Raw genomic sequence first — 23,061 nt, 5'->3', positions numbered from 1 at the left:
TAATAGCGACATCGCGCGTCTTGACTTTTCTTTGTGTTTCTTCAGCGTTGCGGTCGCTGGTGAAGAAAAAAATCGAAATGAGATTTGTTTTTGTTTTCCTTTGCCTACTCGGCCGTCGCTGCGACTGTGTGCGTGCAATCCGTAGCAAGGGTAAACAAGCTGTCAAGTGGATCTTTGAACTCCGTATAAAGCGCCCCATGCGAATTTCTTTTCGAACACAAAACGAAAACGAACATTTCAGATGGTTTGTGCTGGATAAAAATGGGTTTCATTTTCCGATACTTTATATTTTACCTACATTGTACGAAACATCCATCTTACTTACATCTAACATACGGGTGTATGTTCAAGTTTGTTTACGCTCGATTTGGAGCAGAACACGTACTTCCCTAGCGTATTTTATCGAGCTCCTTTTATCAAAGCAGTTCCAGTTATAATCTAAATGCTAATTATTTCTCCTTCATAACCTCTGCACGAACGTTAATGCTACGCTTCTCTTTCATTCTCCCTCTTCTTTATCCTTCCGGTGAGACTTTTTCTTTTCGCGGTTGTGTCGCTGTTCTCGCTCTCGACTCCTATCGGAACGTCTCGATTTGGATCTTTCGCGACTGCGGGATCGTTCTCGGTGGCTAAAATGTTATGATCATAGAAAGTAAACAAGCATTTATCAATAAATATATGGGAAAACTTTTCACAAAAAGCTTACAACTTACCGATCCTTGTGACGGTCCGGCTTCGTGGAACGTTTGTCCTTGTCGTCGCGCGATGCCGAAGATGTGGATCCGGTTGCTAACGCTACTGGCGCGACAACCACTCCAACACCCAAAATGGGATCAACTGCCAGTTCTTCCTTCGGCGCAATGTGGTTTGCATCCCGTTCCGATCGATGGTCGCCTCTTTCTCGCTCTTTCCGATCACGATCACGTTCCCGGTCCCGGTCATGTTCGCGTTCCCGATCGCGACCACGATCTCGATCACGCTCACGATCTCTCCGCGGCGGTTCACGATCACGGTCCCGTTCGCGTGGGTCTCCTCGTTTGCGATCGTTGGGATTACGCATGTCGCCACGCGGTCCTCCTGCAACCATTCCGGGCGGATGTAACCTTCCACCACCTTGACCCATTCCCGGTCCCGGCACCATACCTTGCTGCATCTGCTGTGGTGGAGGCATCACCATCCGCTCACCTCCTCCTCCACCTCCCATCATGTCCATGTGTTGTTGTTGGCCCATTCCACCCATACCCGGGTGCATCATCGGAGGGCACGGTGTAAGCGTTTTGATACCGGACGGTTGCCAATTGCCATTGTCATTACCCCACTGGGATTCCTGCATCGGATCGTAATAATCGGCATAGTCCGGTTCGGGGTGATAAAAATCTGGCGGTCCACCGCCGAACCCTGGTGGACCACCACCCATCGATGGATCATACTTGTTCCCAACTACCGTTCGGCTGTACTCCCTGCGGTCCGCCGTCATCACCTGAATGACGTTCTCCTTCGGCTGGCTCGACATTGCCATACCATCATCTCTGCGTCCTCCGCCACCATCGCCTCCTCTTCCTCCCATCGGTCCTCCACCCATCGGACCGCCGGGACCACCGCCGATCACCTCGATCGGTCCGTTCATCTTTCTTGGTCCTCCCATCGGTCCGCCACCCATTGGGCCACCCGACCTTCTCATATCACGCATCATGCCCATCGGAGGCGCGGCCTGTGGGTTGTTTATCGTCAGTCCCGCCATTCCGACCCCGCTCTCGTGCTGCCTCATACGCTTCTGTCGCTCGCAATACGATCGCCACGTTTCCTCGTTGAATCCGTAGTTGAAATAGTCCGTAATATCGGCACCCGGTTTGCGCCAGGGTTTCTCATCCAACGAGTCGATGCTAAATTCGTGTGCCGGGACACCATTGATCGTGCCAACACTTTCAAACTCTTCCATGCTAAACTTCCCGGCCGGCTGTTTCGTTTTGTCTGTCACACCGGCCGCATTTGATGCTGTCTGGTTTGACATGATGGGTCCGCGCTGCTTAATGATGTTGTAGCTGGGGCCCGATTTGATGTCTCCGATTACGACATTTATATCGTCGTCTTCATCGCTATCGATATCGCTCTCCATGTCGCTTAATTCTCCCTTATCCTTGCCACTATCATTCACATTATCCTTCCCATCGACCGAATCCGTTTTGTTCGTTTCATCCAACTTCTCTTCTTCGTCAACTTCGCCGTCCCCTTCACCCTTGTCTGGATCGGCCGACTCCGTCGGTTTACGCTTGACGGACAATCTTTCTTCCTCCCGCAGTTCGCTTTCCGTTCTATCGTCGTCCATCAAGTGCGAATCATCCATGCTCTCTTCCGGGGCATGAACATCCCCATCTCGCTGGTGCAGATCGCTCGAATCCATCGCATTGTCATCGCACTGCTGTTCCTGGGCGGAAAGACCATTCTCGCCATCCGCTGCACTACTGAGATCGTTCGAACCGCGTCGTTGATTCTCCGTATCACCGGCATCCCTGGTTGTGGTTTGTGATTCTTCCTGCTCATCCCATAGCGCGTTGTCCTTGCCGCCTGCCGTTGTATCAGCGTCGGTGGTCGCGGCCGCATCGCTCGCCGCTCCATCCTGACCCGAATTGCCGTACAACCAACTGTCTTCGTTCCCTTCATCCGCCATGGCGCACGGCGAGGTAGTGATTTTCCTTTAGTAAACAATTGAAACCAATATTCAGAACACACACTTTTTCGCGGCGTTGCAAATGATGTTTTTCCTGGTGAAATTGTGTTTGACATGTACGCTTTGACAACTGTCACTTTCGGCATCACAGCGGGCGTTCGGTGCGGACATTGTTGTACTAAAAGCAAAATCCATTTCCCCGAGCATTATCGCAAAAGGCGCGGGAATAGTTAACGTGAACGTGAACGTGAACGTGAAATTGTGAATAAATCGCTATTCTTTAAAGATTTTGCTACAGCCTCGCTCCGCAAAAAGATTCATCGGTGGTAATTGAAAGTTTGGTCACATCATTAGAACGATACTGGCCATTCTAAGGCAGTGCATATGGATAGAGAATTAGCAGTAGGCGTGAAGTAGACGCAAATTGGAATGATTGAAGTGATGTGTCTGCTGTTAAGTCCAGAATAATAAATTGGTAATGGTTGGTGCTCTACCGCGAGCAAGTCGAAGGATTCCTGCAGCAGGGCCCGGCTCCTTATAAAAGGTAAGTATCATTATGAAAATCTGCATCAGCCCATGATGCCATTCATTCAAAACATTTAAAATATCCATGTTTATGATGGCTCTTACATGAAATTAAATGTCACAAATGCGATCAATCTATCTTTTTTCCGGAAAGCATGCAATTTCGTGTAGTGTTCATCATCTTCATGGGACCACTACAAACAACACACTAATGCTTCCATAATGCATGCCTAACTAATGATTTATCTCTACGAGTGCGCATTTGTTTCGCCGATTATATTCACAATGTACACAATCGATCGCATGTCTTCGTTGCATTTGCTTCAGCTTAGGCTAATTCATACTTATGCACACTATCTAGCGATTCAGCATGAGAATCGTGCGTACATCTTCATCACTTTCCACCACTGCTGCTTCCTGGGGAATCTTCAAACTCAAAAGCGTTCAGCACTGCGGAAGCTTACACAACAAGAGGATTGAAGTGTTTTTCACCGTTTTCTTTCAATTTCCCACGAAACAAAAACACTTCCACTGCACAATGATCGAGTTTCCGTTTTCTTTATTATTTTCTTGCAAATGTTTCTATCAACATACCATTCCATCAGAGTACGAGAGGACTAATATTACAAGATCTATTGCGCTTCTACTACTACTCCACCTATGGTTGGATGGTTGGAGCGGATTGCGTTTCCGGGGGTTGAAGGAACCTTAAAACTATCTTAATACTGTCACTACTGACAAGCGGATCCAAAGCTAATCGAAACATAAAATTGGACAAAACTTTACGACACCGAAAAAATAGTACACAAGTCACATCTTACGGACGGGATACGGAAAAGAGGAAGGGTTTTTCGCCTGCTAGCGAAAGAGATGCAGAAAAACGAATCTTGAGTGTAAAGTAAAGAACGCTAAGGAAACTAGGAAACTAAGGATCGAATCGAATTTGGTGCTGGTACTATAGATAATATTCCTCTTAAGGCTACTATGTCTAATCTGGTTCCTACGATTGTTACGCAACTCCTCACGCCTTTGCGCTATCAGTTGCTAGATAACCGTTTCGTCGTATTTGGTATACATCCCTGGAATTCATCGAACGTATGCGTCCGACACGAAAAGCGCGCACAAAAAGTAACAAAACAGAACGGTCCAACAGAACAGAAAAGAATCTCAAACGGTTTTGGGCAACATATTCAACGCGTCCTCTACGTATTGTCACGAGAACAAGGCACTTTACATCTACAACGACGAGTGGAACTAACAGTCAATCGGAACCGACTACCATACCCTATATACGGCTACATCCGTCTTGCGCTTCCGCGCGGCTACCAAAATATACAGATCAACGAGTGGCAAAGCAAATGGGGAGATCCCGATTGCGAGTCGCTTGCACGGCAGTTTCCCGGCCAACTATATTACCACTACGGCACTCACACTTGGACATTTTCACGTCGGAACGTCTACATACACACACCGCCTGCTCATACACCGCCTCATTCATTCAGTGCCGAGGAAAGCATGCTCCGGAGACGAAGCCCATCCACAGCAAGAAGCGACATCTTGGTTAGAGTCCGAGCGCTAGGCTTCGATTGTCCTTACACGTTACTGCTAAACCCCTAAGGTAACATATTGGTAGGCTGTGGGTTGGGACTTAAACTACGGCGAATTTCCGTCTGCTTGCCGACGAGAATGTCCCGGATCTGTGCGACCGGTTTCGTTAGGTAGACTGGTACGTGGTCATCGCGGCGCTGGAACAGGCACTCACCCTCGAACTGGATGAGGTCATGTTTACGGGCGCGCAACAGCAGTCCCACCAGCTTATCGTTGATGTGTGTGTATATCTGTGGAGAACAACGAAAGGATGTTGAAGTGATCGTTTCAAGCGGGTTTCATCCCGAAATCTTGCTCTGCCACACGCATACGTACATTGAACAGTTCGCCGAAGTAGATCATTTTGATATCGGGATTCTTCTTGGACACCGGTTTGCCGTCAGTGTCGATCACCTGGCAGAGTTCGAGCATTTCCTGGTACACCTGGATGTTGGCCTTCTTACCCCGGTATTCGGTAAGACTGCCCGCTTTAGGTCTACGGAAAGTGCGGAAGAAGCGAGAGGGAAACAGATTCGGATTTAATTATGAGCCACCCAAGAATTTCATCGAACACATTCTAGTTTTAGTACAGACTTACATACTACGGATGTTAAATACGTGTTTATTAGTCGTGTTAGATCAGATGGAAGTATGCGCATTTCTTAGTTGGTGAAGAAACGGAGAGCGATAATACGGAAGAAATTGAAGCGCCTCGCCTGAACGTCGGGAAACATGAAACTAACAACCAGGCAGCTTCTAGTGACTAGTTTAGCAGTTCTCGTGTGAGTCAAAGAAATGCGACTGTGTGTGGGTGCACTTTATCATTAGATCATGCATCCGTGTTCATTGCGATGCAACTTCTCCTTCCTCGGCTAGATGGGCCGTGCCGAATCAGCCAAGCATGCCAAGCAATGCGCATAACATAGACTGAATGCATGTTTTGTGTGTTATTGGCGCTCCTTGCCCACGACGAAGGGGGTTGCTTGAAATCGTGTCCGAACGCATGAAGCCATGTCAATTGCATACACGGCGAGTGACAGAGCACAGAGGAAGAATAGTGTATAATTGGCTACGGTTATGACGCCTTATGCTATCACGGTTACATCACATCAGCATGCCGCGCAAGTGGCGATCAAAAGCGAAGATCCAAAGCACCGGTGAGGGTTTGGGCACAGGAAGTACTAAAACTACTAGAGTGCACTAATCAATGAACCGAACTGTGCACAACTTTCGCTAGGCCTGGGGGCTAGGCTGCACGGAACTCCAAACATTGGGCGTAAGGTTAGCATATTTGATTAGCGTATGCGCGATCAGCTGAGCAGGTCAGAACAGAAAGCCAGCCAGTATAGGGACGGGTGCGTGCATGTTTTGCTATGCGGCTGCGGCTTAACAATGTCGAGGTGATCGAGGCTCCACGGTGAAGCTTCTCCATTGCACGTCCTTGCCGGGTGGGTTGGTGCACTTACTTGCCGTACTCCTCCTTGCTGATTTGTAGCCTTGCCATGCCGCGCGTTGCCTGCGCATCGGAGAACGGATTGGAGAGTTGCGATTCCCGATGGCTCTGGGCAGTCTGGTTGAACAGGGCCACCTTCGACGAGAGTGGAGAGTCCTGTGCGAAAAAGTAGAGCGAAAGAAAGAAACGTTTGAATTAGTGAGTGGCACTAGGGGTGTGGAAGTATTCCGATGTGCGTGCTTAATAGCTTGCGAAGCGTTTACAAGGAACGATCGTTAGTACAGCATCGGTCAGGCGAACGGGCACCGCAATGGCGCATCGGATGGTCGTCAACGTGTGTGAACAGGTTCTGCAACGATTGTGCGTCCGTTTCGCTTATATCGCTACGTTTCAGCTCGTAGCACGCGACCAGACGTCGCACGTTCGGACCACGCACCACTTCCGGCTCGGGTTCACGCTGCTGACGGCGATCAAGTGACATTTGGTGATGGTGCTGCTGCTGGCGTCGGCGACCCGATCGCTGACGGCGCAGTCCCTCTTCGCGTAGAATCCGCTCCCGGAGATGATCCTCCTCCAGCAGGAGGCGACGCTCAAGTCGTCTCAGTCGCGCCTCCCGGCCCGTTTCTTCGTCCTCCTCGAGGTCCTCCGTTGCGGTACTTGCATCCTCTTGCTGCCGACGTTGCGCACGACGCTGCTGAGTTCGGGTTCGCTGACCGCGCGGTGCACGACGTCGAGGGGCTTCCTCTTCCTCGGCGGGATCTTCCTCCTCCTGGGGTTCTTCCTCCTCCTCTGGTGGGTTGTTACGGCGGCGTGCAGCTTGGCGTCTTGGGGCCGGTGCCTGAGCACGATTTGTCCGCGGTCTGCGCCCAGCACGGGGCTGTTCCTCTTCCTCCTCTTCTGCGTTGTCTTCCTCCTCGGGCTCTGCTGGTTCTGGCTGTCGCTGACGACGCGCCTGCGTTCGTTGACGTTGCTGCTGTCCACGCTGCGATGCCCGGGCAGGACGTCGAGCCGGTTCCGGTTCGGGTTCCTCTTCCGGCTCTTCTTCCTCCTCTTGCTGTTGCTGTGGCCGTGCCCGTCTGGGGCGTCGTGCCGGTGCCTGCCGACGAACCGTCGCCCGTGCACGCGGTCTTTGGCGCGGCTGAGGCTCTTCCTCCTCCTCTTCCGGCTCCTCCGGCTCTTCCTCGGGTTCCGACTGGGCCGGGCGTCGGGGCCGTTGCGCGGCCGGTCTGCGTTGAGAGCGGCGCGAGGCAGGACGTGTCCTCGGTGGCTCTTCCTCCTCGAGTAGCTCCTCTTCCTCCTCTTCCGCGTCACTCACGAACCGTCTGCTGGCACGACTTCCAGCCCGACTGCGCCGTAGCTCTCGTTCTTCCAACCTCAACAGACGGCGCTGTGTCAGCTCCAGTCCGGCATCGAGACAGATGCAGCAGCTACGCTGACACGTCTGACAGTTTGAGTGCTCGGGCGCACTGCGAAACACGCGCGAAACAATTCCACCCATTCTGGAATGCACACGTTGTCCGCTCTCTAGGTAAGATCCCTCAACTCCTAGATCTTCCCAATGGGGACCCCGTGAAACACGCTCAACAGACACTGGTGCGGTGTGTTGCCGCGCAACTCTACGTTCGCACGCACTACGTATGATCGAAGTGTGGAAGTGTTTTGCTGCTGCTTCGAGCGGCCAAGGAAGAAGAGAACCGTTTTGCCTAGAACTTTACCGCTCGAACGATCGAACGTTACAAACTGATCGAGCTAGCGCGGCTGTTGCTTTTATTGATTGGTAGCCTCTTTCGGGGTCAGTCGAACGGATGGGCTATGATGTGCCACCGCCACGGCCGGAAATGAGGCATTGCTGAGCGCAAAGTCTGCGTGCCGGCTCGTTTCGCTTGACCCGCGCCATGGAGCGCACAGATCACGCGCCACAACATCACCGAAATGAGGGTTGCAGGTTGTTGGGCAGGAAGCGAAGAACCGAAAAGGACGAACCTTTTATTTTCTCCAAGGTACGCGTGTAAATTTGAAGAACCTCCACAAAGCTGAGCGAACTGTGTTGCAGTTCGTGATTGCAATGGAATGGTTTACATAATAAAAACCAAGATGGTATCAGATGTCATCTGACTGACGACTGTCTCCCAGTGCTCCCAGTGAAAGCTGTCTGGAGCTACGAAGCGATGCACTAAAACCCATCTATTATGCCATTAAGTGGATCGCTACTTCGGGAGCAATAATGCTTGGTATGGCTCCCACGCGAAAACCCACAGCCAGCGAACGATCTTTCATCATCGGGCTTTCTCACAGACGTTGTACTATCTACTTCTATGACGACACCTTCCCGCCCCAGTGACAGCTGAGTGATCATCCACTCCGCCCTCAGCGAACCGTTGCGAGGACAAAGCATAACACATCGAAAGTGATCCGTACTAGCTGGCGTGTGCGGAGGCTGCGTTTCACTCTCAACCAAAAGATCACCCACCCATGGGGGGTAAACATGTGTGTGTCGGGCCCGATAGTGGCATAGCGCTTGAATAGCGCGCACATTTTCCCAGACGCTGGCGTGTTAATGAGGGAAATGACGTTCCCCAAACGCTAACGGGGGACGGGACCTCCAAAGGTTCGCTTCACGCTGCTTTATTCTCCGTTCGGTAGGGTTTCGCCTCACCGGACCGCTCCACCGATTGAGCCGGAGAAAAAATGGAAAATAAAATATGAAATCATCACTTAGCGTCGATCGCATTGCTCACACCTTCCTCCCAACCACGGAGCGCTCTTAAGATTGTTAGCGCTTTAAGCGGTTAAACTTTCGATTTCATTTTCGTCGACGGCCTTTCTCGCTCGAGCTACGAAAAAAGGGCACCCCGGATAACGGGGAAAAGCAAAACCGATGGGAAAACATAGGTTTTTCCACAAGGAAAGGTAACAGTTTGCAGATAGAACTGTTTGAAGTACGGCGAGAATTAAATTATATCTCATTAATGGTAATGTGTAGGCATGGCTACCTATTTCCCACATGGAACATCGAAGACTGACCCATGGATAAGTGTGTTGTGGCAGAGTTGCAGAGTGTTTTTTCTGTGCTCTTCAAAGCAAACCTCGGTCATCATATTGAGCCGTACATTAATCCAGTACATGCCCGCGGAGATCTTCACGTTGGAATCCAACGGGACTTGATGCTTCTCATCACTTTCGATTGTGGGTCATTTAGACTTTCATACGAAGGTAGCGAGCGAACGAACAAAAAAGGAGAATTCCTTGAGTAGTATTCCTTCCACCGCAGTACATGAAGTGGCTCATTGAAGCTTAATGATTCGATTAGCACATGAAGCAGGGAAGTAAATGAAAAGTACTGTTCATCTGACGGATCGATACCACACACATACACATGGGTGTACAATTTGCCCACTTTCACAAGACGTGAACGCTCCCCGGGGAGAGGGAAAGGGTCGTGTGAAAAGATTTGTGGCCGCATTGGGGAAAGGCCCGTAAGCCACTCGTGATATCCGCTCACCGTCCCAGTACTAATCTCTGCGCGGCGCCGCGTGCTGATACCTTTTGGGCCAGTTGGGCTTCCTTTCCCGCTGTCTCTTTAATTAATCTAATCAACTGACTGTTTGCAAATTTTGCCTTTCGCTTTTCATTTTTTTTCTTTGTTGGTGCCAGTCATTTTTCTTCGCTCTTTCCGCTTGGTTTTGGAGAAATTTTGGAACCATCATCTTGGTCGAGAGTGATAAATTATCGCATTAGACGTTAGATAGTGCTAGTGGAAGTAGTACACAACAGATGCAGATCTACCGGTCTGTTCGACGCCACCAAAAGCGAGACGCAACCACACCGCCACACAAACAAAACTCCCAAACGGAAAGCTCGGTGCAGTCGGTGCCGTCCATAATTGAACACTACTTCGGCTGAAATGGTTTTTTGCTAGCGTTCCGGCAACAAAGATAAGGTACGGAGTCGATCGCGTGACTGTGCTGCACGTTCAGGTGGAATTCTAGCGCAGGATTTTCCTACTTAACGTGAGCCGGGTGGGGGGTTTAGCACTGAACTCCGATGGGTGAGGTGCACAAAGGAAACTAATAAATTTGTTGTTTTTTTAAACTCCATTTATACGATGGTTAGCAACTTTGAGGTTAAGCCAATGTTCTTGAATTCTTGAAAGACACTTCAAGTCTTCGTACCTTGAAGGTGTGCTGAGGAAAAAAGGGAAACAGAAAATTCATGCTGCAGCACATAAAGCTCTGCGTAAAGTCCTAATTGCATGCAAAACTTTCTCCAATTTTTGCATAAAACCAAACGGACAGCTCAAAGAAAGCGCCAACACTCACGCCAAAGTAGTCGCACACGTACCCCTAAGTTTTTGCTAGTTTTAATTGAATAAAATAAAGCAAGACAACATCACAGCACAGCCGGAAGTGTTGATGGCCTTTTTGCGGGTCGCTCAAAACGTACCAACCTAATTGGTGTCTCAAGAGTTTGTGTCTGTTTCATAAACCGTCAACCGACAGGGCAACAATTCCGAAACAAAAAAGAATTAAATATCCAAAAAATAGAAAATGGTTCCGCTCGCTTTCACGCAATGTTTTCGACCATGCTTGTGATGCCTTTGTTTTTTTGGAGGGGCGGTTTGGTTTGTTTGGTTAATGATAAATGGAACATTAATATTGATAATCCACCGATGCAGAAGAAAGCAGCCTACGTTGTTGCAGCAGCAGCAGCAATCGGCGGTCGCGGTGTACCTTCAGTTCATGAAAAACAAGAGTACTGGCCCGATGGCTTGGGTCGATAAAAAAAAACAGACACACACACAAAATAGTCAACCCCTGTACAATTACGTTACGTACGAGATGTTGATTATACATATTTTATCTTGCTTTTTGGTGTTTTTTTTTTGCTACAGAGAGAGAGTGCCAACACTCGCGGTGCGCTTCAATGCGTGATCTTCAATGTGCGCGCTGTCCTGTTGTGCTCGACCGGTACGGGGGGAAACAAGATCAACCAAAGCACCGAACGACCAAATCGTTCAAGCACCACGCACCGGTCGGCGTACGGTGGCCACATAATGCGGAAATGGAATGCATTATGCTATCAGCCGTTGCTTCCGTCAATCAAACCGATGTGCGCGCTCGGGCTCGGGCCGATTTGAGCGCAAGATCGATGAACGAAGGCTCCTTTTAGTACACGCGCGATGCCTTCGGGCCCATTATGCAATACCGCGGCTGCTGTGGGTTGGCTTTGATTAGGCGGTTTGATCGTTCAATCCAAACCCCTAATGAAGGGAAAACACGGGTAGAAAACAGTGTAAACCAACCAACCACACAGTGTTTGCGCTCAGTGTTGACTCCAACCTGTCCTTGACGCATTCCGACCCGCTGATGATGATTTTCCCGTACAACAAAATTAATTATGCTTTCGCATCGTTTCAGCAAACATTTGCCATGTGGGAAAAAAAAGTCGCCTCTGTCGGCTCAAACAACAACTAAAAACCCGTGGTTATAAATAACACGGTACGAAGCATCGGTCCGTTTTCGGGCTAGTTTTCATTGCCAATCCGGTCGTCCATTCTGAGTTCTCGACATGAACACGGTACGTTGTTCTTATGCAACGCAATCCCCCCCTCCCTCCCCGTGAAACATTTGAGAAAAACAGGAAAATTCAATCATTTCTCATCCAGCGAGCAAGAAGGTGGCATTCTTGTTGTCCCCGCCACGAGGACACACGTACCGGACGGCCAGTCCTCCGTGAACTTAGCATTGCAAACTCGCGCGTCCGGCTCCCTAATTAAGGTACAAGATAAATCTGTCCACACACACCGGCACACTGCAGAGGGTGGACGGCACAACAAGGGCCCGCACCGAGGAATCGCACGCTCCGACCGATCGCAATACGGGAAAAGTTCAAGTACAAGTTCGAAGCCCTTGCTCTGGTGGTCCGCACACTCCGTCGCGTCGCGACAAGACGGCCAGAACTGCACACGCGCGCATGCCTTCGTCGATGCTTGCAATGAGCGTTGATGGAGGGGGGGGTTTGTGTGTATTTAGCCCTGTCCTGCCTGGTTAGTGGTGTATAAATAGCAATCGGTTTCGGACTTACTCATAACCTCAATGGAATGCCGTGATGCCGTATGCCAAACACGGTATCGGCAAACCAGCGGCCGATACGTTCCCGGCGTACGACTGCGGGTTGGAAGCGTTGCCACAAACGACACACGAATGATGTGCATAAATCAATCTGACCCGTCCTTAGGCGTGCGTATCGGCATTGTGAGCAAACTCCACCCGAAAACCTCGTTCCTGTTTCTGCTGACGTTGAGCGGAAATCGATCACCCGTACACACACACACACACACATGCTATGGGGCACGTGCACAACACCGCCGAAAGACGCAAACGGGAGTTATCGGGAAAGTTTCGATGACGCCAAACAGCCACCTGTCGACGTCGTCTATCTACGTATGATCTCTCCCCCCTTACACTTTTCCCGCACACACACACACACAGCCCCCCCATTCCGTACGATATCAAATGTCGCCGAGCGACGATTGTGAAATGATGCGGAAATTCGGCACGAATCGCAACAAGCTTCGAACCGTCGCCCTAGCAACCGACGCGAAAAACGTGAAAACTCATGCCACACGTTGATCACGAGCGGTTCGAGGCAACAGGAGGCGAATTAGAGTTTTATTTCTGGCACATTCCAATGTGTCCCGCATCTCGCTTCGAGCGCCCTGTGCCGTCCAAGTTCTGCTGAACGATTCGGCGAAGTGAACGTTTTAATCCGATGCTTTGGCGCGTTCAAACCAGTATGCGCTACAGCTGATAGCTGCAGACACGGGGTTGATTGTGGCGGTAACATTTCGCTTTCTTTGCCGCCCAACAAGTTCTTTTCTTTTCTCGCGCTCACGCACATTAAGCGGGCGTTTATGCGAAGGATCATCTGCTCCACTGAGTAGCACTTACTGGTGTTTCGGACAGACGTATAGTGACGGAGCTGCGTCTTCTTGTGGTAGACATTCCTGTGATGAGATGGCTGAGATTAGAAGCGCAATGGGGTAGGCTGTTAATTGACCGTGTCTGGTTGAGGTACCGCGATGGTTATAACTGAGATGGCATCGTTTTGCATACCGTGCAGTGGGCAGATCAATCCATCTCGTTCGATCGGACCTGATCGTGTCTGCAGGCGGGGTATCATCGGTATCCGATCATGCTGCGAAATGGGTGAGATCAATGATCGCGCATCACGATCGTAACGGTAGACCGCAGTGGGAAGGTTACATCCTGGTACGGCGGATCCCGTCAAGGTTCATACGGCTCTCCGCTGTTACAGCAGAACACGGCTGGATTCTATCGGCTGTCACACCATATGCGCTCAACCCAACACACCCGGCCCGGCCAGGTTTGTACGGCTCCGGTCCCGAAGGTCATCCAGAGCACCTCGGCGCGTATTGCCTTATGTGTCTATATTTATTTGCCCAGAGCGCGGTGACATTGTAAATAATTTGCACTACGGAAAGGCAAAGCAATGGTTAACGGTTCCGTGTGGGGGGAGAGGGGTGGGGGGGGGGGGGGGGTTAGGACTGAATGAAAATAGAACTCACATCCTGCCAATCTTCGCTTGGTGTTCACTGTCATGAAGGTACGAGACATCGTACCGGACTGACAAACATTCCTCATGGATGGTGGAGCTACGTCAATCTTGTGGCCCCGGTCAGGTTGGAACGAAGCCGCTTGCGTGAACTCATTTATCTGGGCCCGGTGTCGAATCGGTGCTAATCTTATGTAACTGATACTCCACTCCTGCGGGTGTGCTATCCCAAAATTTGCCACACGCGGCGCGAACGTTAAAGCAAACTAATTCGGGTCATCACCGTCACGCCTCGAGCCACGTGGTGCGCTGGCTAGTAATCGACCGGTGGGTGGGTTTAACCCCTCCGAACACATCGTTGAAACTCTCCAGAGTTGGCAAAAAATGGGCAGGGTAGAAAATAGAAATACTTTAGCCGCGAATGAAGATCACCGGCGGGTGTTTTTGCAATGGTCCGATGTAATGCAACCCATTACGGAACGGCCTGTTTCATAGTTTATGGTGTGGCTTCTTTTTTTATATGTAGTATAACTCTTTCTCCAGCCCCCAAGCGGTTAATGGAGGGTGGTGAAGGTGTCATCACCGACGGTGCCTTCTTTGAAGATGAGTCAACCATGGTGATTCAAAACCTAAAGAGAAGAGGCATTTAGAGGTTACGGAGTGTTGCAAGAATGACCACCACCGAAGCACTTTAAGACCCCATCACCTGCTGTAAGCCCTTTTACGATGTGTACCAGATATTGAAGGAAATGGGGGTTCCCAAAAGCCCCCAAATGTTGCCAACGATCGGGCCCCGGTCTATGACATAATGATCAATAATATTGGGGGGCCCGTTTGGATGAAGTGGGTTATGAACTTATTGAGGATCGCTGCTAATAAACACACCCAGCCACAATTTGCTCATTAACGGTCAATAAATCTATAGACCGAGGGGGGGGGGGGGGGGGGGGGGTGTGGGGGTGTGTGGGGGGAGGAATTTCCTTTTACGAAGGTGCACCATTATTCGCATCTTCCATTCTCTCCGCCGTGCACGGCTTCCGTTGCAGTGTTGTGCTGTTGCCGGAGTTGGCATCTACTTCCCGTAATTGGTAGCACCGAATCGCCGCCGAACTTCGCTGACCTACTCGCTACCAAGTGTTTCGCTCCATTCGCTCCAATCATCTGCACTGTGTCTGCGATTGCCATCGAAGCCAAAAGCCAATCGAATGCTGTGCCGCACAATTTGTCGGAATGTACCAGGTGTGTAAGTGTGTTTTCCATGCGGATTTACTGCTCGGCACCTCCACACCTGCCCTTGCCCACAATACCACGCGAAAATGGCCACCCGGCCAACGGAAGAAGCAGGGAAGTGCTGTCGGTGGGCTAATGAGCTGGAGAAAGAATTCAAACATCCCGCAGATGCGCTTCTCAAGCTAAAACAAGGCCGAGTACCCGGCCTCCCGTCCGTCCCACATCGCGTCGTCCAGCGGGATCCTCGCGGTCCGATTTCACCGATTGTTTACCAAACAACTCGATGCTGACCAAACAGCAAGCGCACCACAGACACCACTCATTAATTGGCCGCAAATTGTTAACCCCGATTTGCGCACCGGAGTATCGGGATTTGCTTGGAAACTGAATTATGCACCGGCGGTAGCCAGCGTGGCGGCCACAGTTGTTCCGTGCTTTAGCGGCAGAGTTCGCCGCAAGATCTTTGGACCCCTCCATCACTACTTACCACTATCAATCGAAGTGCGCCAAGTTCGTGTGCTACGTCCGTCATCTTGTGTATTCGGTCGAGTTCCTGCACTTCCTCCTGACACGCGCCCTGTTCGGGTTGCGTTCCACGATTTTCACACACCGCACGCACCACACTATCACCGTCGACTGTGCTTCCGTCGCAGCTGGAGTCGGTAACGTCCGCTGGTTGAGCACTGCTTTGGCCGGGGCCGTCACTACCACTACTACGGCGCGGCTCACTGACGGATGCCAAGTCGACCACCTTGAAGTCTACCGTGATGGAAACGAATGCGCGCTGCTTGCTGCTGACTAATCGCGAGGCGCGTTGTCACCGCACGGCCGCACACACTACACCGCGACGCGGAAGTGATCGTCCAATCGTCGAAACCGCACCGATAACACGCTGCGCTTTACACGAAAGTGTTTATGTGTCCTTTTGCACACTCTTACCCCGCTGCTAATGCCCGCCCGGGGCTGTCGCTCTTATCGCTGGTCACTTGAGAGAGCTTAGCGTGACGGTTTGGAAACACACCGCGCGTACGACGATTTCCGAATTGACACGTGCGCTCACTCCGAAAATGTTGCCACCACCTGGTTTTTCACACTGGCGACGACGGCTAGGAAGTGATGAATCTGACTCTGACTTGTCCGTCTTCCGGCCGAGCAACTTCGTGTAACACCTGGCGAGGGTTCCACACTTTCGCACCTTAGCGGTCAACCGTAACGAAACGGCAGCTGATCGAGTGCTGCGACTCCACACGACTCCGAACGGTGACTGAATGGCGAATGTACGGGACGCACTTTTCACCTGAAGCTCTCGCTCGTTGGGCTCGTCGGGCTCGTCGATCACTCCCTGCTGGGTGGTAAGTAGTGGTTTCTCTGGAAACTCGCGCTGGAAAACCCTCAGAGAGCTTTGTTTTTTTTGCTTAGAAGGTGGGAAACAATATACAACACAAACCAGCTAACGGAGTGGGTCTGCTCTTCTGCTACTGCTGTCGCTCCAATCACTCTGCAACGATGATCGCTAGACAACTAACCGTACTCAGCGCGTCGGTACCCACGGGATGCTGCCGAATGTGATGCCCTGTCTGCACTGTACGTACGATGTTTCTGAACCACTGTGCCGGACGGACAATGTTGGCCAGCGCTAGCTTGTTGCTAGCGCACGCTTGCCGGATGGAGGAGAGTCTGGCCGATGCGGTGTGCGCGTGCGCGAGCGCCAAGTTCCTCAACCTGACCATTTCTTTCCGCAACAACGCACGCGCTACCGTGCTGCTGTTTCTTTCTCTTGCACCCGCCGTAACATCTCTGTTGTGGGCGCTTGGTTTTGTCTCCCTCGCGTGTCGGTAAGGTGAAGCAAAGTGGGGCCGGTTTCTCACTTCTCACCACACACCCCGCGGGCGGCCATTTCTTCCCAAAACCCGCGCGCTTCGGAAATCTCTTCTAACATTATGTTTTCATTCACCTAAGCATTTGTTTTTATTTCACTGTTCCACACATTTCCCACCCCCAGGGAGAGGGGCTTTCTTTCCATCGGTCTCTCTGCTGGTCTCATCGAGGTGGGTTGTGGCTCATTGAAATGCTTACTCAAATTTTGCTTTGCTGTTTTGATTCGTTTGTTGTTGTTGTTGGTTTTTTTCGACATCGCGCATACACGGCGATCTTTTCCTCTCTGGGGGCGACCCGACTTCTCACGACTTTGCTTTACCCACAGCCAAAGGCACCAACTGCAAACTGTAGACGCCGTTCGAGCTTGTGTCGATGAGTAACGCCAGTGTGTTTGGCGGCGCGTTTTTGTTGTTGCCTCGTCGGTTCGGTTGGTCCATTCTTTTGGTGCTGGTGAAAGACTCTCCCATTGTGATGGTCAGTCATACATTATCAATGAAAGCCAATGAAACGATGTAATGTTGTACCTCCGGCAAGGAGTTTTGGGAATGTTTCCCTCCCAAAGGAAAAGCTTCATGTCTAATAATATATTTAAATAGATTTCATTACTGACATCGTGACAATAATGCAGGATTGATGGTTAATTTATGTCTAAAACAACGTTACAACAAGTGGCGTTCTAAAAATATTGTCGCCGGTATGTCAATTTCGCTTCAATTTCGTGTTCTATATTCGATATGCTTTTATTATGCAATTAATGTTCAGACAACCGTCCCCAGCCAGCCCAATGTCGCCACGATTAGACGAGGTTTCATCAGGTTTCGTCATGCGGTATCGTCGTCTACTTCTCTGCAGAAATTATCCCAAAACTTAAAAGCTCTTCTATCTCTCTCACACTCTCTCTTTCTCTCTTGCAAACTTCTTAACATGTTGGTTTCGTTTGTAAACAATTTTCTCCCCCACATACCGTTCCGTGCTGATGTTGAAACTGCGCAAACATCGTGCGGACCTCTTGAAGGCACGCACGCACAACGCTTGCGTCGGTCACGGATTGCGCTGTGCGTTTGCCGATGTCGATCGCCATCAAGTCAACGCCACAGAAAAGGAAACAAACACATAAATGCCACAAATGGCGTCAACGCAAAAACGTGCGCATTCCCGCAAGCGTTTGGACTGTCTTTTTCCCAACATTCGTTTAGGCGGCCATTCGACCAACACACCACGTTCGAACGGTACCGATGCAGCGATGAGAATCGTTTCGATGCATGAAATGGTGGTTTGCACATTAGTGGCGGTGTCCAATGCCACAATCTCTGTTAAACCAGAAACCGTTCTGGTGGCATGTCGACGACGAAGGCGGGGTTTGGTTACATAAAGGGGTGCGGTTTTTGGTGAGACGGTGAGACAAAATCCGGTCGTGGCGACGTCCGACGATCGATGTGCCGATACGGAATGTGAAGCAGAAAGGGGCATTCGTTCACACCACCGCAAACCATCCCGACCAGTGGAAAACAGTAGCGAATAGTTTCCCACCACCCCCGGTACCGGGGTCCCATCCGGATGCTTGCTTTGTGTGACATTGAACGTTGAACTAGTAGGAGCGCATGCTAGCGCAACCATTAGCTCCTCGCGATTGGCAAAGGAAGGTCACATTTAGCCGCATTTTCAACCTCCGCGTCTGGTTAAGGAATCTTTCCGGGAAATCCGGGTGGAGTTCGGGGAGGTGGGGTGAAAGGGAGTGAACAAAATAACTCGCATAAATCTGTTTTACGATCGCTTAGCTTCATTTTGGTTTCATCATTTTATTGCTCAATGGGGGGAAGCTCTGAGATGCCTGAGATGACTGTTTTTTTTTGCTGTTGGTTTGTTTCTACTATGTGTCTTTTTAACTGTTGCGGCTATGAAGAAGAGTTTCGCAGTGGATGATACATTTTTGAAACACATTGTTCAGGAAAAAAAGGCACACAGGCACATTTTTAAGCCCATAATGACAAGCGCGCTTACTATTTTAGTGCTCATTTCCCGTCCATCAAAGGTAGTTTTATTGGATGTATGCCCTGGTCACAAAAGCCTGGGTCCCTAAGTTATGTAAACTGTTGATATTTGCACCCCCAACAGCAACATTGGTCTCTTGCTCATAATCTTAGAATGGAACGAGTGATCACTTAGTGATCAAACCCTTTCACGGGACTATTTTTTCTGCCAGACTTTTATTGACCTCCCCCTCGCTTAAATGTAGTGGATCCCATTGAGTTGCGAAAAGCGTTGTCTAGCTTCTTTTCTCTACCTAGATCCGGTTAATTATAGCGTTGTAACGAGACACATCGCATCAAAGCACAAAGTATCGGAACGGTTCGTTTAGTTTCACTCGCTCCCGCCCTAGGCTATTTTGTAATAACACCAAATGGGACGCAACCAGCTTTGATGTTGCTCGTTGTTGTGCCTGTGACAACCATTATTGGAACCCAAGTGCACATTTAAATCAAAACTGGCATGGGACAGAGCATTAGCCCGTGTGCTCCCAGTTTTTTTTTCAGGTTATCAAACTTCCCAAAACCATCGGATGAAGAATTGTTTAAAAATATCTTTTCACGCGTGGCCAAAACATCATATATAGCACCAGTTCACAGTTTTATCTCGCGATTTCTCATATAAATCGCTCGTTGGAATGCGATCACGCTCGAAAGGAATGGACCGAAAGCGATTAACATATTTTTCCGCTTCGTTCGTTCGTTGACCGTGGATGTTTTTGGAGAGCGAGTGGCTAGAATAGGGTCATTTTATCGAATTTCATTATAAGATAAGCGAGAAGCGAGCGAAACATGCTCGGTCATCACTTATTTTTGGAGAATTTTTAAAACTTCATGGAGGCGCCTGGTATTTGGTAAAACCACGTGGCGCTGTAGCGATCGAGAAAAATACACAGCAAGGAAAGTCGAAAGTTTGATTCGAAACGTAATATTATCCTCATCAAAACTTCAATCGGAACCACACCAAAACACACACACACACAAGGTTATTACGCATTGCTCTCGTAAACAAAACATGTTCGACCACAGGATGTTTGCTTTTGTTAGCCATTTTTCTGTTGCAAAGCTGCACCGTTTTCCATGTTTTCCAACAAGGCAAAACCCCGCGCTCCGGATATGGGCCATGAACGTAACGCTCATTAAAAGACAGTGTGTAAATAAATCAAACATCGCGATAATGGTCACTAACTCATCCGGTTGGACAGTTGCCCCCACCACCGTTTCACGGGTGTTTGGCACTTTTCACCTGCGAATGTGTGTACGACTCTAAGCTGCACTTTTCCCCATTTGCTTCGCGCGTCCTTGAACGTTCGAATGCCGTTGTGCTGGCCGCATTGTGAATGTTTTGTTTTGCAAAACGGTGAAACCCAACCCATCATCATCCGTCATCGGTGAGCAACATCTAACATCTGTTTCGGTCCCACCGCACACAAGGGACCTCTTGCCCTCGTGTTCTGGTGCAAAAAAAACCCGCTTTACGATCTTTTAGCACCATCTTGGATGGATGGATGGATGGATGGGCAAAAAATTAAGCGAACGTGTGATGATCGTGGTGCCAGCGATGCAAAAAATTAGAAAACCACCAACTAGACCGCGGTCCGCTTTGGTTTGTAAAATGTTGCCGAATGCTAGTGTACGTCGTTTCGATTACGGTTGAATTCATTGCCAAGGTTTTGACCGTTACAGCTGTGTGCGGGGTACCGAAGCCAAAAACCCGTGGTCCCACAGAAAAGTCATTTACGTTCATTCTACATCAGAATGGGAATAGAAAACGAGAGACCACCAAACACGTTTGATTCCTTTTGTCACTGGCAAAGAGTCAAAGAGTCGATGCCGGATATGGAAAGCGCGCGGCAATTTCAACTCAGCCCGCCCAAATAAAAAACGCAACGGTCAGTCGGAAATATATTCCAATTTGATGGTGAGTTAAATAAATCATCCAGCGTGTGTGCAGTCGTTTGGATGATGTGCGATTTTTGGCAGATATCCGTAAAACCAAACTCGATTCGCCTTTTTTCCCCACCAACCAGCGAGGAATGTTTACCATCGTTTCCACACCCGGATCCTGCCCTTTACTCGAGATTTGTGCGATCTAACCACACACACACATAGACACAGCATGCTACGTGCCATCTCTCGGCAACATGCAGCCATGAACTCGGCTCGTGATTTTTCGTGCACCGCAAACGTAAACAACATCATCATCATTCGTTGGGAGGTTTGGGATGTAACGATCGCCATTGGTTACATTTTTTTCTCACCATAAGCACGCGGAAAAGTTAATTGAAATGTACCTCCCGTATCGTATATGTCGCAGAAAGGGGGGAGGAAGAAAGTTGGGTGATTATAAGGTTAAGCTATATCAGCTTTGGGAACAGTTTTTGGTATAAAAGTTCCGCCGGAAATTGAATCGTGTTTCGTCTCAAAAAATGAATTCTAGGAACTCTTCCATTCACACCCCACACTCTGCAAGCTCATGAATGAATCTACTCTGTCCCTGATGATACGAATAGGTATCCGCGATTGTCGATGCCATTCAGCCTTCTTTCCGTACCGACGTTGGCAAACGAACGGCCGTGCAGTGTGAAGGGTCAAGCGAAAGGGCGAAGAATTTTCGGTTTTGATTCACCCCAAATCCCGTGTACGATCGTTGCGCTTCCCGGGGGATGATTTGTTTACATGCCGTGGATGATCGTACGTGCCTTTCGGGAGAAACATAGTCACACGTACAAACCATTTGCGGACGATGGCGTTGGAATGGAAGCGATTTTCTTGATGCAAAAATTTTGCATTGCCGGAAATGTCACTTTGCATTAGCGCTTCATTCCCTGGCTGCAAACAAGCTGCCACCGCGAGGGAGAATTTTCACAAATCATTTCTCCGCGTCATGCTAATTGTAACAATGTGATCTGCTGGGTGGCAGGAAATCCAAATGCTCACCGGCAATAAATCTTGCGCTTCAAATGAAACTTAGTGCACATTAATTCGTGCACGCAAGGTCGTCGGTGAAGAGGCGACGCTATGTGAAACATTCACGAGTTTAATGCGTAAATATCCAAATCCAAATCTTAACGTTGGAATGTTGTCCTGTGAAATTAACATTTCGACGATTTTTGCTTGACAAAATGTGGTTACTGCACACAAAAAAAAACGGAAACATTCAGCAGAACTACAACTACAAAGTTGTTATTCATCAGTCAGCTCATCAGCTCTCACACCGGGCACTGGGGAAGGTGCCAAAACGATCAGCACGGAACGTGACAAGACAGGACCGTCAGCCAAGGTTTCGGCACCAAAGTAGGCTAGACGCCGGAAAGCGGATTTTTAACCTCAAAAACCCTCATCCCAGTCTCACATCGCAGGGCTTGAACCGGATGTTAAGCCGGCATTGCCAAACGGTACGAAATGCACGTGGCCACGGTAGGCAATTTATTATTGTGTCAGGCAAGGGCCGGGGTTATTGATGGAGGTGTGGAAGGAAAAATGGGTTGTACCTTTGCGATGCCCTTAGGATGAATCATCCCGCCGCCACACACACACTTACGGGCCCGGTATGATGTTTACTTTGCCGTAACCTCGGGGAAAAAAACGCCGTGTCGCTCTGAAGTCTGGGGCGGATTCTTTCACTCTGTTCGTATGACTTAATGGTTATGCGTCATCCGCAAAACAGCTCCGTTAAGTGGGGCCATGGGTGAAGGTCAGGCGGGTTTTACTTTCCGAGAGGAATCACTGTATCACATTAATGTGCACTGGGGAACACTTTGCCTGGTTGTACGTACATTTGTCATTGGGTTTTTGGCGTCAGCTAACCCTTCCAGCGGTACTCGCACGCTCGTATTTCTTTGTGCACAATCCGGCTGACGTCCGAACCGGCCATCCATTACCCGAACCGGCCCCATGTCAACGAAGTTGTCTATTTTTGCGACGTTCCTTCGCTCTTCCACGCGGCTTCTTCCTTCCGTGTCGCAATACGCAATCGATGCGGAATGTGGTCCGAAAAGCCCCGAACACCGGGCCACGCGGGCGGGACAGTTGTTTATTATTGTAAGGTAATTACTTTTTTCTACGTCCTTTTGCACGCCCGTCCAAGCTTGGGCTGCAGTTTTCCTGTGCGAGCG

The 23,061-nt window shown here is 49.7% G+C and overlaps 2 protein-coding genes across 2 annotated transcripts; both read right to left on the bottom strand.

The window, feature by feature from the left end:
- Window positions 1–499: 499 nt before the first annotated feature.
- LOC128707490 (pre-mRNA 3'-end-processing factor FIP1) lies at window positions 500–2,668 on the bottom strand. The gene is made up of 2 exons (XM_053802444.1): window positions 714–2,668; window positions 500–629 (listed from the first exon to the last, which is right to left on the bottom strand). Exons 1-2 carry the CDS (start codon window positions 2,666–2,668, stop codon window positions 500–502), a joined length of 2,085 nt encoding a protein of 694 aa, XP_053658419.1.
- A 2,138-nt stretch (window positions 2,669–4,806) lies between these two features.
- On the bottom strand, window positions 4,807–13,237 carry LOC128719646 (actin-binding Rho-activating protein-like). Its single transcript, XM_053813274.1, has 4 exons — window positions 13,184–13,237; window positions 6,247–6,389; window positions 5,117–5,276; window positions 4,807–5,031 (listed from the first exon to the last, which is right to left on the bottom strand). Exons 1-4 carry the CDS (start codon window positions 13,235–13,237, stop codon window positions 4,807–4,809), a joined length of 582 nt encoding a protein of 193 aa, XP_053669249.1.
- Between the last annotated feature and the right edge of the window lie 9,824 nt (window positions 13,238–23,061).

Source organism: Anopheles marshallii, chromosome 2 (genome assembly GCF_943734725.1).
Source record: "Anopheles marshallii chromosome 2, idAnoMarsDA_429_01, whole genome shotgun sequence".
NCBI classification, from domain to species: Eukaryota; Metazoa; Arthropoda; class Insecta; order Diptera; family Culicidae; genus Anopheles; species Anopheles marshallii.
Note: the sequence above shows the minus strand (reverse complement) of the source record. Positions and strands in the feature narration are given on the sequence as shown.

Excerpts from the sequence above, each read along its gene's own strand:
- LOC128719646 (XM_053813274.1), bottom strand. The coding sequence starts at position 13,237 with ATGTCTACCACAAGAAGACGCAGCTCCGTCACTATACGTCTGTCCGAA. Across the intron at positions 5,277-6,246 it reads AGCAAGGAGGAGTACGGCAA|ACCTAAAGCGGGCAGTCTTA; the intron begins GTAAGTGCACCA and ends CACTTTCCGTAG. Across the intron at positions 5,032-5,116 it reads ACTTCGGCGAACTGTTCAAT|ATATACACACACATCAACGA; the intron begins GTACGTATGCGT and ends TGTTCTCCACAG.
- LOC128707490 (XM_053802444.1), bottom strand. The coding sequence starts at position 2,668 with ATGGCGGATGAAGGGAACGAAGACAGTTGGTTGTACGGCAATTCGGGT. Across the intron at positions 630-713 it reads CCGGACCGTCACAAGGATCG|CCACCGAGAACGATCCCGCA; the intron begins GTAAGTTGTAAG and ends ATAACATTTTAG.